A 13,412-nucleotide genomic window follows, 5' to 3' on the forward strand; every position below is an offset into this window, starting at 1 on the left:
AAAATGTTTTTATGGTCAAACTCTAATTTATTATTTGTCATATTAATTTCAATCAAACTGAATATTAGTGTTACAGATTCAAAACAATGCTCACTTTCCGGATATATGATACATAAAAGAAAATACTGACTTTTGCAGTTATTATTTTCTTGCTATTTTAATGGTCTCAAAATTCAAGTGTCCCACAAATCCCCCTGTTGAACTGAAGAAGGGTTGAAGATTCATTCTTCTCACTCCCTCTTTTATTCTCCTGTTTTCTTTTCTGTGTTTCTCTTTTCATCGTCGTCTTACTGTGTTTTTGTTGCAGTGTCTTTTTTGCTCTCTTACTGAATCGTCCTCCCTGTTTCTCTGTCTTTCACTCTTTCCTCTCTCTGTCTGTCATCTTCTCGTCATCTCCTTCCCTCCCCTGTCAGAGCAGCAGTGCCCCCCCCCCCCCCTCCATCCTTCTCTCTGGTTTGTGTTTCTCATCCACTGGCAGTATATCCAGGGATTCTGCTTTTTAGTGTTCTTGACAGTTACTCTCCTCCAGGACAAAACAGACTAAGAGCAGAGGAAAAAAAGATTCAACCTGACGTACCTAAAAGAAAATTCCCGGCACGCAATGAAAGCACAAACCGGGAAAGGAGGAATGTCTCCAGGCTCTTGACACCATCCTCGCTCCTTCTTTTACCCAATCTTTCACCACTTCAGCCAGGCTTTCTTATCCTAAAATGTTCAGATGTGTGCTTCAAAGACAACAAGAAGAAGCATAAAAATTCTCTCTTGTGGATTGGGATGTGTATGTGTGAGAGTGTAGGCGGGGGTTCGGGGTGGAAAGGTTAGCTCGCGGCTACACAGCAGGCCTGGCTGGCTCGTGGTCAACCATTGAGATTACCTTACAATCTATTTCATCTCCCATTCGGAGAAATCCACATTTTTCCATGCACAGTGGCAAGGCATGCTTTTCCAGTCATGCATGCGTCCTAGAGTTGATGTATGAGATTTTATATTCAGTCAAATCAAGGTTAACAACGTCAAATTTAATCCAGCCTGTGATATTCACACGTGAAATGGGATGTGAAGTGTAGAGGTTGCTCCGAAAGCCCGTTTCGCAGCCAGCGTGGATACTGTAAAGTGTGGGGGCGATTAATAATGTATCTTCTCAATGCTTAAAATACACAAGAAGATAAATAATTTCACAGATTAGCTCTTGTCTTGGGAGTGAGGAGAATGGAGCATTTAGCATAGCTGAGGAGCCCACAGGCACACTGACACACAGAGAGAGAGGGGAAACAGACGGAGGGAGGAGGGAAGGAGCACAAACTAGTATACATGTGGCCAGAAGGAGGCGCTGTGATCTGCAGAGGAGGGGAGGAAATCTCTGCTTTTATCTCCTCTACCTCAAACAGGGTCACACACTATATTTGATACATAGAAATGATGAGATATGGTCTGTTCATTTATAACTTAACTGTAGATGGGGACTAGCTTTTAACCTGTAAGTTATGAGGAACGTACTTTTATATCTTATTTCCTGTATTCCACAGCACTGATTCCACCTGGAGTAATGTCATTTGATGCTCTTACTATGGTCTCTTAAACCGAAATAGGTTTTTACTCTCATTATTTTTAGTTTTTCAGTTCTACTTTGCTATTAACATGTCTTTGTGCAGCTCTCAGGTCAGAAACTGTCCTTTTTCTGTTAAGCCTCTATTGTGACACTCTCTTAACTTCATCTTAATGAAAACACATCACATTGCTTGTCTTCTCTAATGTACTGGAGAAGAGTTGTGACAGGTTGACAGTAGCTAGACGCTCAGAAAATGATGATCTGTTGTACTGATGGAATATGTTCTGTGGAAATATACATTGTGCTTAATTTAAAAACCATAAACTGTTTATTTAAAGGAAATAGCGCAGTCGTTCTGGCTGCTGTTGCCTGACACTTCTATTATTTGAATCTCTGCTTAAGAAAGCTGTCCATGTCCTTGTTATTCTTCCAGGAATGCTTCCAGTTCATCCTGCCAGCGCTGCCGCACGCCATCGACCTCCTGCGGGACGCAGTGGTGAAGGTTAAGGAGGCGGCGGACGAGCTGGAGGACCTGCCATCACCACCTCCACCCCTCTCGCCGCCACCCAACAATTCGCCCTGCTGCCAGACGGAGGACAAGGGCGTGCAGTGCGAGGAAGAGGATGAGGAAAAGAAGGACAGCGGTGTGGCTTCCACAGAGGACAGCTCCTCCTCGGCCATCACCGCCGCATCCATCGCCGCCAAGGTACCAGCGGAGAAGAGGAGAAGGGAGGAGAGGGGTTACTGTTTCAGTGTTCATCTGACTCCATCCGTTTCATGATCATCGATACACATTCACACATGTCATTCATAAAAGCATGTGTTTAAGGTGCTGTGTATAGCATTTTGACATCAATAAGTCACTACAAAGAGTATTCAAAGGAAAGCTACTTCTCAAAAACCAAGCAAGAAGAAGGTGCTGTTCTTTTTGTGTCACTATGGCAGACGATAGAGGACACTAAGGAAAAAAGGCAAATGAAAAATGATTCTTATTGTTCTTAAATACTTAAGTAAACAGTACCAGCTTCTTTGAAAGGCAACACTGGTGGTCTTAAAGGTATAGCAAAGACTTGATACTAAAATGAGTTTTCAGTAGTTCAGATATATGTAAAAGCTTCCGATGTTGGATAACACTAAAATTATGTGAGTTAATTGTCTTATTTTCTCATTTATGCCTTCAATATTTATTGTTCAAAGTATTTTCCAGCATGTATTTATAACTTATGCTGGTCCAGGCTGCTAAAAAAGCTCTCACGATGTCATTATGACTCTAACCATGACAAATCGATGTTGAAAAATGCTGCAGATAGCACCTTTTTTAGATGATAGATTTACTGTTTTTCAACTCTTCATAAATGGTCGTTGCTGCAGGCCTTAAGTTTTTCCATCTGGGTAATCATTTATACCTTCAAAATCTATGATAGATCTCTTTTTAAAAAGCAGGAAGTGTACAGTCAAACATTTCTCTGACGCAGTTAAGAGGCTGAATCTGCTCCTGCGCCTCTTCACTAAATGAGTCGAGCGTCAAGAGATCAGAACTCATTTAAATTCTAAAACTATAATGCAATATATGGCCCACAAATCAAACCTTTGCTTGTCTTATATTGTACTACTCAAATATATATGTTAAAATATATTAATGAGCCCAATTTTCAAATGAAATTTTGAAAAGTAACAAATCTTAATTTATTTCTATAACAAGCTTGAAATTGAACCTTCATATTTACTCTTATTATCAGCAATCTGAAGTTTCTGTTTTAAGGAATGAGCTGCCAACAAAATAAATGAAACCCTAAAGAGAGATGGGATGTAGGCTGTTTTTTTCTAAACGCGTTTTCAAGTGTCGTGCATTATTCACCTACATTTGATTGATTTTGCTAACTTATAACTTAACTTTTGAGACCATATTCACCTCACCTATAAGTGGCCCAGCTCTCCGAATATTTGGCCCTCGGGGTAAAGAGTTTGGAGACCCCTGCCCTGGTGTAGTGGGTAGTAGTAGGTAGTGACGTCAACGACTACAATGGATAACTTTGGGATTTTAGCATTTGTAGACCATTTACATAATCAAAAACATATAACGCACTACTGGAAAGGGATAAGCCAAAAAAACATAATAGGCCCCTGTAAAAGTTAGTTTGTAGTAGTTTGATCAGAAGTTCGTATAAACATGCACATCTGACTGTAGTGGAAGCTTGTTGCTTTAAAAAAAAGGATCATGGTTCAACATGTTGAGTTGAAAAACAATATTTATCCTAACATTAGTTTGTCATGTTTCTCTGTAGATCATATATCACCACGTCTGTCTCAACATACATCTGTGTGTGTGTGTGTGTGTGTGTGTGTGTGTGTGTGTGTGTGTGTGTGTGTGTGTGTGTGTGTGTGTGTGTGTGTGTGTGTGTGTGTGTGTGTGTGTGTGTGTGTGTGTGTGTGTGTGTGTGTGTGTGCGTATCATGTGTGTCTACTCTGTGCAGTCACATGTAACATCAGGTATCTCTTCATACCCATCATCCTATCCTACCTGCCCTGTCTGCAGCCCGGACCCTGCTCTGTTGTCACGGTAACATGCCACTTCATTGTCCAGTCACAGAAGGATGTTGGTAAGACTCCGCCCCCCGATATCTCATCATATGTCATCATCATGTCACATTTATAAAGTCATTTGTCTTTCATCTACACACAGTTTAATATTTGTCCTCTCGGCTGGTTTTTGTGTCTGTTTATAAGTTTGTAGCGTCTGGAAATTGCATATTTTTAAATCTTTATGTGTAAACAGATCTTAAATATCAGTATGTGTGTGTCCAGCTGTGTGTTTATGGTGTTCATATGCATGTGTGTCTGCCTACGTTTGTGTGTGTGACCTCAGATCCCAGACTCCATTATCTCGCGGGGTGTGCAGGTGTTGCCCAGGGATACAGCCTCTCTCAGCACCACGCCCTCGGAGTCGCCCCGCGCCCAGGCCACGTCCCGCCTCTCGACCGCTTCCTGTCCCACACCCAAAGTGAGTAAACAAACAGTAAACACACTCACGCACACACTTAAACAAACATACATGTGTCATGGATGTACAGTACTTGTATATTCACATTCAAAGTAATTCTAAGTCGACTTGCGCCTAATCGAATTTGTTTAATAATCGATTTGTTGACCGTAGAACCGAGTTTCTTTAAATGAGCCGCTTTAAATCTTGTTTTTTTTACTAGAAATGTGCTCATATTTTGGGGGAAACAAGCCCCCCCAAGTTAACTTGTTGTTTCCAGCATGAAACAACAAGTGGTCCAAGACTTAAACAACGAATCAGGAAACCAATCCACTAAGATGTGGCGGCCCTATTTTTCTCCTTGATAAACTCCAACACAAAGTTTAATGACCCTGGAATAGTGGCACCAAACTTGATTGAAATAAATCTGCTGGGTTGTGAGAAGAATGAACTCTTCTGCGTGAAATTCAGTTAGATTTTCTGCCATTTAAACTACCTATATGCATGCTTTTGTTTTGTATTGTTCAGATTTCAAACCAACCCTTCATCTGATCCTAATTTAAAACCTAAATCTTAATTGGAGTGCTCATCCTTACTCTCACACTTTAACTCCAGGATAGGAGTGTAAGGAACATTCACCTCAAATGCATACTTCATACACACACACAGATACACACACACACACACACACACACACACACACACACACACACACACACACACACATACACACTGAGCCTATTTTCCTGTCTGCTCAGCCCTACTGTTTGTCTCCCACAGCTCAACTGCCTTTTCCTCCACAGACCATGGTTATTGTAGCTATGCTGTTTACTATTTTGTGTACAAACATTTATAGTTTCTTGTGGAATCTCTGTTATACCTTAAAGATGACGATCTGATCGTGATTCATTACTTTATTTCATTATTTTGGGGTGGAGCTTTTCCTTTTTCTCTTACCTTTGGTTTCATTTTTGCTTGGTTAAAACGTGTTTTTTATTTGTTTGTCTTCATTTTAGTTAGTTTAAGTCATTCCTGCAGTACCTGTACACATCACAAAGTCACAAACACACGCACGCACACCAGTGTTTCTTTTCCACTGTCTCAACTTTTCAAAATGTGTGTTTTGTGTCTGTTTCAATGTGTTTTACTTGTACACCCCCTGTTGTTTGTTTGTGTGTGAGTGTGTGTACTTATGGAGACAGCAGGTTGTGGTTCTCATGCTTGGATGCGATTTCTTGCATAATTATTCCCCAGGTTTATTTCAATACATTGCAGTTCTTTTCAACTTTATACCCTCAGTCCGCTCCGTCTCTCTCTACTAATGGGATACTTTACCATTTTGGCCAGTAAAATGTCTTTGTTGACACTCCTAGCGCTCGTTTTGTACCCCCATGTGGACAGCTCTCAGGTTAGACTGGGGCTCTTGGTGCCAGTTGCTCCTCATGAGGAGTGCTAACTTGTTTTCTGTTTGTGTGACAAAACTCTCAATGAAGAAAGCAACACACTGTAATGTGAAATGTCCAAGTATCCTGCTATGATTTCACAGCTTTCTCCTGCAGGTTTTTAAAATGCTGAAAGGCGTCAACTCTCTCTCTCTCTCTCTCTCTCTCTCTCTCTCCCTCTCACACCTCATCTGTCAATGTCACGTCTCCATGTGTCTCCTGGACAGCAGGCAGGTGCTATGAGAACAGATGAGGGGGTTGCCATGGGAACAGCGATGGGATGTTAGTCTAGTGGAGGAGAGAGGGCGGGTGCATAGCAGGGTCATGAGAGAGAGGAAGTAGTTAGAGATCTCTCTTTCTGTTTGGTGTACGTACAGCAATGAGAGGTCAGCGTTCAAGACGCGGTTTACCCCCAGGAACTTATTTTCAAAAAGTTTGTTGGACGTGTAGATATTTAAATGTGGATATGGTGTTCAGTCATATGTGAAAACAATCAGTCAAGGTGCGGAGAGCAAGTAATGAGACAGCACAGAGAGTAGTGAAAGCGTTTTTGATAGACATGAACCTGCTGGTGTCATTGAAAGTCCTTGTACAACAGAATCAGTGTTACAACTTTATATCTTATGGAAAAGTTTGTGTAATTCGGTGCTAAGTCTTAGTTCCACTCCTCAGCCTGCAAGTTAGATTATATTTTCAATTCCATGCATTGCACGTTTCAAATGACAACAGCCGAGTGAAACCGTCTCAGCTCTTCTAAAAGCTGACACTAATTCCCTGTAGTTCAGTTTTTGATTCCCTCCCAAAAGGAAACGTTGACTATATCCTGTTGAGACCAGATATGAATGACGAAACACAGCAATTTTTTTATTGTGGATTTGGCTTAAGCATGAACAGTGTTAGAACTGTTTTCAGTGACGCCCAGCTTTGCGGCGTTGCCTCTTTATCTCGATTTGTTTTTGACGTTGTTTTTCAGTTACATTGCAGTGAGTGACAAATGAAATCGCAGCTTTTGGCTTTTTTGCTGTCTAAACCTTTGTAATAATCATTAATGTATGATGTTACAGTTTTTATTTTTCTTCATTACCTGTGCGTTCGAGCTACCTGGCCCACGTTGTTGACCCTAACCTATGCCGCTGTTGTCCTCTCCACTGTGTAACAATGTGTATCTGACCTCAGCAGAGCTTCATAGTGTTGGTCTGTAAATAATTGGACAGTGGGGAGCTTCATTTCTGCTGCTGATGTCACAATGCAGCTACTAGCGCCACTGATTCAGGCAGGAAGTCCTCTACCATCAGCCCCCTTACCTTGCCCCAACATAAAAATGCACACTCACAACTGTCTCTTTGTTAATGAACCTTTTCGAAGCATCGCTAACCTGTCACGATCACATGCCACCCACATTAGTCAGCGTTTGTGTGTGACATGCGTTTCTGCACATGGGTGTCTTCGCGGTTGCTAACAGGCAGCTAATGGCTTTTAGCTTGTTTAGCTACTGTCACAGGCTGTTTCCCTGCGACAAGCAGCCATATGTTCTTTGAAATTCCCACGTTGCAAGCGGCTGTCGACAGTATGTACACAATGTCCCCGGATCCAGTGCCAGAATGGCTCTGTTCACTGATGCATTTCATGTGCCACTGTGTGCTGGGTAACTTCCTTAGCTGGGTCTTGTTGGCAGCGCTGTGTGTCGGCTTTGAGAGTGGAGGTATGAATGGAGGAGGTCTTAATCTCGCCACCGCCGGAGCTGCTGCTGCTGCTGCGATTTCCATGCAAGGAGGGCTGGATCCACAAGCAAGGAAACGCCAGATAGAATTATGCATAAATACACACAGGTTGTGTATCCGTAATTTAACTCATGTAGCATTTGTGAAGAAACAAGGCTCGGTGTTTGTACATTTGTTTTTGGAACATGACACAATTATATATGCACAGAGCCTTTGATAATGTGTATGCATAAGCAAAAATGTTGTTCGTGAACATGTGGGTGTATGTGTCAAAGGAGCTGACGCCTCTACAGCAACTGATGTCCAAGCCTATCTGTGTGGGAAAACGCACACTACACAAACTCACATTCACAAACAGTAAATGTAGTACACAAAATCAACCTTAAGGGAGAAAGAGAAAGTGTCACACTCAGATGTGGCACACACACACAACACACACACACAGCCCACAAATGCAAGCTGATACAAAAGGATTACAAACTGAACAGCTCTGCAACCATTGATGTAACCAGATTTTCTTTCTCTGTCACACTGTCTCTTAGTCTTACACACACACACACACACACACACACACACACACACACACACACACACACACACACACACACACACAAGACACAGGGAGGGTAGTTGTACCCTTCCACTCTTGTGAGCATTTAGTACAGTTATGTAATGGTGTGTTTGGATTAATGAAGCATATGCGAGATGGGGCTTTGACTCAGAGGATGGTTGACTGTGTGTGTGTGTGTGTGTGTGTGTGTGTGTGTGTGTGTGTGTGTGTGTGTGTGTGTGTGTGTGTGTGTGTGTGCGTCCTGTTCCTTTTTTCGCTAGAGATGGTTAGAATGTGCAGTCATTTGCTGAGACACAACCACAAAAATACTCCTGCCTTAGTCGGGTGTTCTGTATATTTTAGGAAGTACTCCTATCTTACGAACTCAAACCTCTTGAACTTCAGGTTCATTTTTTATGAATAAACACATTGGGAACTGCTGCAGTTTGCTAGGCAGTTTGATAGGTTAGCGTTTTGAGACATTCTCTATTAAATTAAAGTTTTTTAGCAATCTCTTTAGGATTTTAACTTTTCCTTCTGATCGATATTCTTCTTGGAGCAGCCAATGTTTCCTCAATTACTACGATGGAGTAGTAGAAATGTTAGCATGACTAATACTCCTGATGACAAATATGATAACAGTTTGAGTGATTGTACCTTTTTTTGTAGATTTTCAGACATTATGAGATTGTTGCCTTGGAAGAAAATGATTTTTCTTGCGCAGTGTCACTTATTGAATTGCCTTTTCCTGTCTGTTGATAATAAGCCAATATAGGACCATGCAAACTCAGTTTTGACCTAATTTTCTGCGTGCGTGTCAGATCTATATTAATTAATGCCTCTTTAGCCTGACCGCTGCTCTTGTTATCTACTCTCCCCTTTCCATCACCTCGATGCATCTGCAAGTGCGACCAGTATTTATGCTCTGCGTGTTGTAGCCTGTTCCAAACATCCCATCAACTTGACCGATATTGACGTTTATTTTGATTAAAGTATTCATTGCTCCCGCTCTCCAATGATGCCTTTGCACAAACTCTTTCAGGTGCTGGCTGTGCACCTAGAGGACACCGCTTCACTCTGGTGCTGTAGCTTTTCTTTTGATTAATGGCTTGATGTATGGCTTTGGAGCCAAGGCCAAGGCTTATGGAAATCAACCCATCCTTCTTCACTGAAATGTGGGAAATGAGTCACAGTGCAGTACTGCAACTCAGCACAAGCCACTTCCATGACCTTCACCGTGGACGTATTGTCATTCTGGTCACTGCCACAAGCCAAAACAAGAACATGTTATCATCACATGTGTGCAAACAGGCAAGCTCATGCATTCATTTATAAGTGCGTACATGACCTACTGGAAAATACGAGCAATTACCGGTTTGTTTGCTGAATACAATTGTCCTTTTAACTAATATATTACTATTTGCTACTGATTTTTGTAAATCTAGCATGCTTTCTGTGAGCGAAAACACACAAAAAAACCTGTCACACGAAACACCTTCTGAACTAGAGCCTTTAAAAGATTGTCAAGTTAACTGCCAGGATTTTTTTTCAATATATCAATTCCTTCGTCTATATAACGGAAGAACATTTTACAACAAAAGAAAAAATGAACACAGGGTCCGAGAAAAAGCAGCATTTTCTCATGTTTTAAAAGTTGCAACTAGCAGATGTTTGGTGTTGAGCTTAATATATGACTATAGCAATTAATAAATAAGCAGAAGTAGTAAGTGATTGTTTGGCAGATCATTCCAACACTACTACTCTAACTAGATTATGGATGTAATCACAGTTTGTAGATTCCCCATGCTCTCAGTCACAAGTACATGCTTGGCTTTCCGAGCGTTTTCTCTCCTCTGCAGGATTTTCACAGCAGTCATATCAGTTGTGATAGTCATGGTGTGTGAAATGCACATGCTATTTGGGCCGAGTCTGATCTGTATGCAGATCAGAGAACCATCACTTGCAAATGAGAAGCGACAGAGGATCATTGAAAGGGTGAAGTGATCACACAGAGGGAGATGATTTATGCCTTAGCTGCACACGTAAGCACCGTTCCAATGTCAAATCAGCCGGCTGCAGTGTGACGGATCAATGATCTACAGCCAGCTGCTCTTCAGGAGACATGAGTCTGTACTTCCATAACTGTCAAAGATATACAGTAGAGAGTGCGTGTCAATATTATACAGTGATGTGTTGTTGATTGAGTGAGCATGTATAGGAATTCACACTTCTCAAGTCTGGCACATTTTTGAGAGTAGATACTTTGTTTTTGTTTCTTTGGCATTTCATATTTGAACAAACCATGATTGTGTTCAGGTGGGCGGTCAATTCAATGTTAGTTTTTTTGTTTAAAAATGAGTGGAGGCAAATAATGAATGCAGATGAGGGATCACGTAACTGTTTCATAATGATTTTATAAATATTTCCCCCCTTTTTTGCCTCTAAGGCTACCAAGAGGCTACTGTCCGACTGTTTTCTTCCAATCATCTTCACTTTTAATGTAAAAAAGACGTTATCATTAGTAAATATTCACCTGAACGTCATTCAAAGCTAAGTTAGTGAAGGACAGCATTGGTATTGTGAGATGTTTCTTCAATACTTATCCAAAACTATGAGCTCTGTCTATCTGGGACCAGACTTGTGGAATCTGTGTCAAGGAGCTCAGATGCTGTTCTGGTGGCTACAGTGACTCTTGATGTTGGTTTTTCTTCGAGGTAAAGCACAAATGGTTGTTTTAAAGAGTGCTCTGGGAATAGAATTACAACAAGGAATAAGAATTAGACATCTGTTTTTCCTTTTGCCATGTTTTCTATATTTTCTTGGCACTAAACTGTATTTGTGTGCTTGAATTGCAGTGTGTGAGTGTGTGATAGTATGGTTTTGTGGGTCTGTTCGTAGTGTGACGCAGCTGCGCTGTTTTACAGCCTCTGTCGTCATTCCTTACAGGTTTATTCCCCCTGTGGAAACGAAAGATAGACTTGTTATATGCCTTTGTGTTCCACTGAAATTATTCAAGTTTGGTTTCTACCTGACAGTATTGACCGCTTGTGTGTCTGCTGCGTGTGTGTGTGTGTGTGTGTGTGTGTGTGTGTGTGTGTGTGTGTGTGTGTGTGTGTGTGTGTGTGTGTGTGTGTGTGTGTGTGTGTGTGTGTGTGTGTGTGTGTGTGTGTGTGTGTGTGTGTGTGTGTGTGTGTGTGTGTGTGGGAAAAGCGGCAGTACTGCTAGATATGTGTTATTGTCCTCCTCCAGTTCAGTAAGGCTCGTAAAAGTGACTCCTTGTATCCTGGCCTGCTGGAGGTGCGGAGGATTTATGATGGAGTGAGTGAGAAAGAAAGGCGAAGGGGAGAGAGAAGAGAACAGAGAGTTGGAGGGAGTGAGGAAGAGGGAAGGGGACGGAGAGCTAATGAGTTAGAGAGGAGAAGGGACTGAGAGAGAGTGGGAGGTGGGGAAGGGGAAGATGGATATAATTGAAAATGAACAAAACAAACAGAAAAAGTGCTTGGCTGGCTCGGCCTGTGCTGCACCGTCTGTCTCTCTGTCTGTATCTGTCTGTCCACCTCCGAGAGCGACCCCCAGTAGCTCACCTCATATCAGCCCCCACCCCCACTGGACTTCATTATCTCAGATCAGTATGAAAATGACAGAAAGATGGACGAATGAGGTGGGACGATGTGAGAAAGAGAAAGCGAGGGTTAAGGGGGCGAGAAACAGTCACATCCGTCATCTCTCCTCATCAGACACACTCATGGGAGATGCACACACACACACACACACACACACACACACACACACACACACACACACACACACACACTGCCACACTGACATGCACCCACAGACCTCAGTCATGCGTGTATGATTTAGCGCAGCACCGTATGTGCTGCTATATACCACCTCCTCCTCCTCTTCAGCCTCTCTCCTCCTCCTCCTCCTCCTCCTTATTGTCTCTCTGGCTGTTGCATTTCCTCGCTGCTCTTTCACTCTCTTGTGCGTCCTTCTCACGCCAGCCTTCTTATCTTTCTCTCTGCTCCTCTCTAGCTCTCCCCCTCCTCGCTCACCCTTTCCCAGTTAGTGAGCGTGTAAAAGTGTGTGTGTGAGTGTGTTTTTGTGTGCATGTGCCGGGGAGCTCATTCTGTTCCGACTCCAGGCAGAAGATGGTAAGTAATGTCTTTCCTCCTGCATATCAGAGAGAATGTTTACAGGTTTTTTTAAATGCTTGTTTGTGTGTGTGTGCCTGTGCAGAAGTAATGTGTGTGCCTGTTTACTAAGTGAAGGATTTTGTTTTTAGTGTTAGCTAAGAGGAAATGGGGGTGGATGCATTACGTGAACACTGTGATTATGTGAATAAGTTGTGCTCTTGCATATATATTTTTGCATGTGTGTGCTGAAGCCTGAAGGAGGTATACACTGTCAGGCCGTGAACGAGTTTAAGGGGAAGAAGGGTGAGTAACGTTGCAACGGGACAGTTGACTAGCTTAAATTAGCTGCAAGGGGAGGAAGAGGAGGAAGGGTGAAGGGGTTTATGTGCCTGATATTCTGGCTGTGGTTTTAATGCAGTGTATGAAGGTATAACACATTCATAAAAAGACAAGCAAGCGCAGTCAAGCAATCACCTTTTCTTAAACAGAAGCAGCTCCATCCACATTTCATCTCCTTCATGTAGCTGCTGCTTTTACCCAAAGCTCCTCACAGGAAGAAATCATCAGAGATAGGAATCAGAAACCCCTTGATACCGATGCCTGTACGCTGTTATTCCTTTTCCCTGGAGTTACCATGTGCTTCCCTCCAGTCACCAACATAACAGCTTAGCCCGAGCACCGATGTAAATGGAAACGGTGGCAATAGATGAAGAAGTGTGGAAGCAGCACCTTCGAAATCCATGATGGCTTTTAAACAGCTGACATGGAGAAGCAGCAGGATATTGACATAGCTGTGGAGATTCGACTGATAGCTAAATGTCATGTAAAGCGATAAATGTGCAGCTTTATCGATGCTATGTAACACAAAGATTTCCTAAGTGTGTGTGGAATAGATACATGCAGGGATGGTGAATGCTTTTTCTTCTTGTTTGCACCACAGAGTTGTTTATTCCTGCTGTTTTACAGATGCCAACAAATAGATGTAGACGATTTTAGGACAGGAACAAAATTCAATGCTATGTTCGTACTCT

General features: G+C 42.2%; 1 protein-coding gene across 3 annotated transcripts in view; it reads left to right on the top strand.

The window, feature by feature from the left end:
* gphnb (gephyrin b) overlaps positions 1-13,412 on the top strand; it is a 79,523-nt gene that overhangs the window by 38,652 nt on the left and 27,459 nt on the right. For all 3 annotated transcript variants that reach the window (XM_063902795.1, XM_063902796.1, XM_063902797.1), the window contains exons 7-8: positions 1,983-2,255; positions 4,416-4,550. In XM_063902795.1, the coding sequence (XP_063758865.1) occupies positions 1,983-2,255; positions 4,416-4,550 (408 nt within the window). The remainder of the gene's footprint in view (positions 1-1,982; positions 2,256-4,415; positions 4,551-13,412) is intronic.

This window comes from Eleginops maclovinus, chromosome 15, assembly GCF_036324505.1.
Source record: "Eleginops maclovinus isolate JMC-PN-2008 ecotype Puerto Natales chromosome 15, JC_Emac_rtc_rv5, whole genome shotgun sequence".
Classification (NCBI taxonomy): Eukaryota; Metazoa; Chordata; class Actinopteri; order Perciformes; family Eleginopidae; genus Eleginops; species Eleginops maclovinus.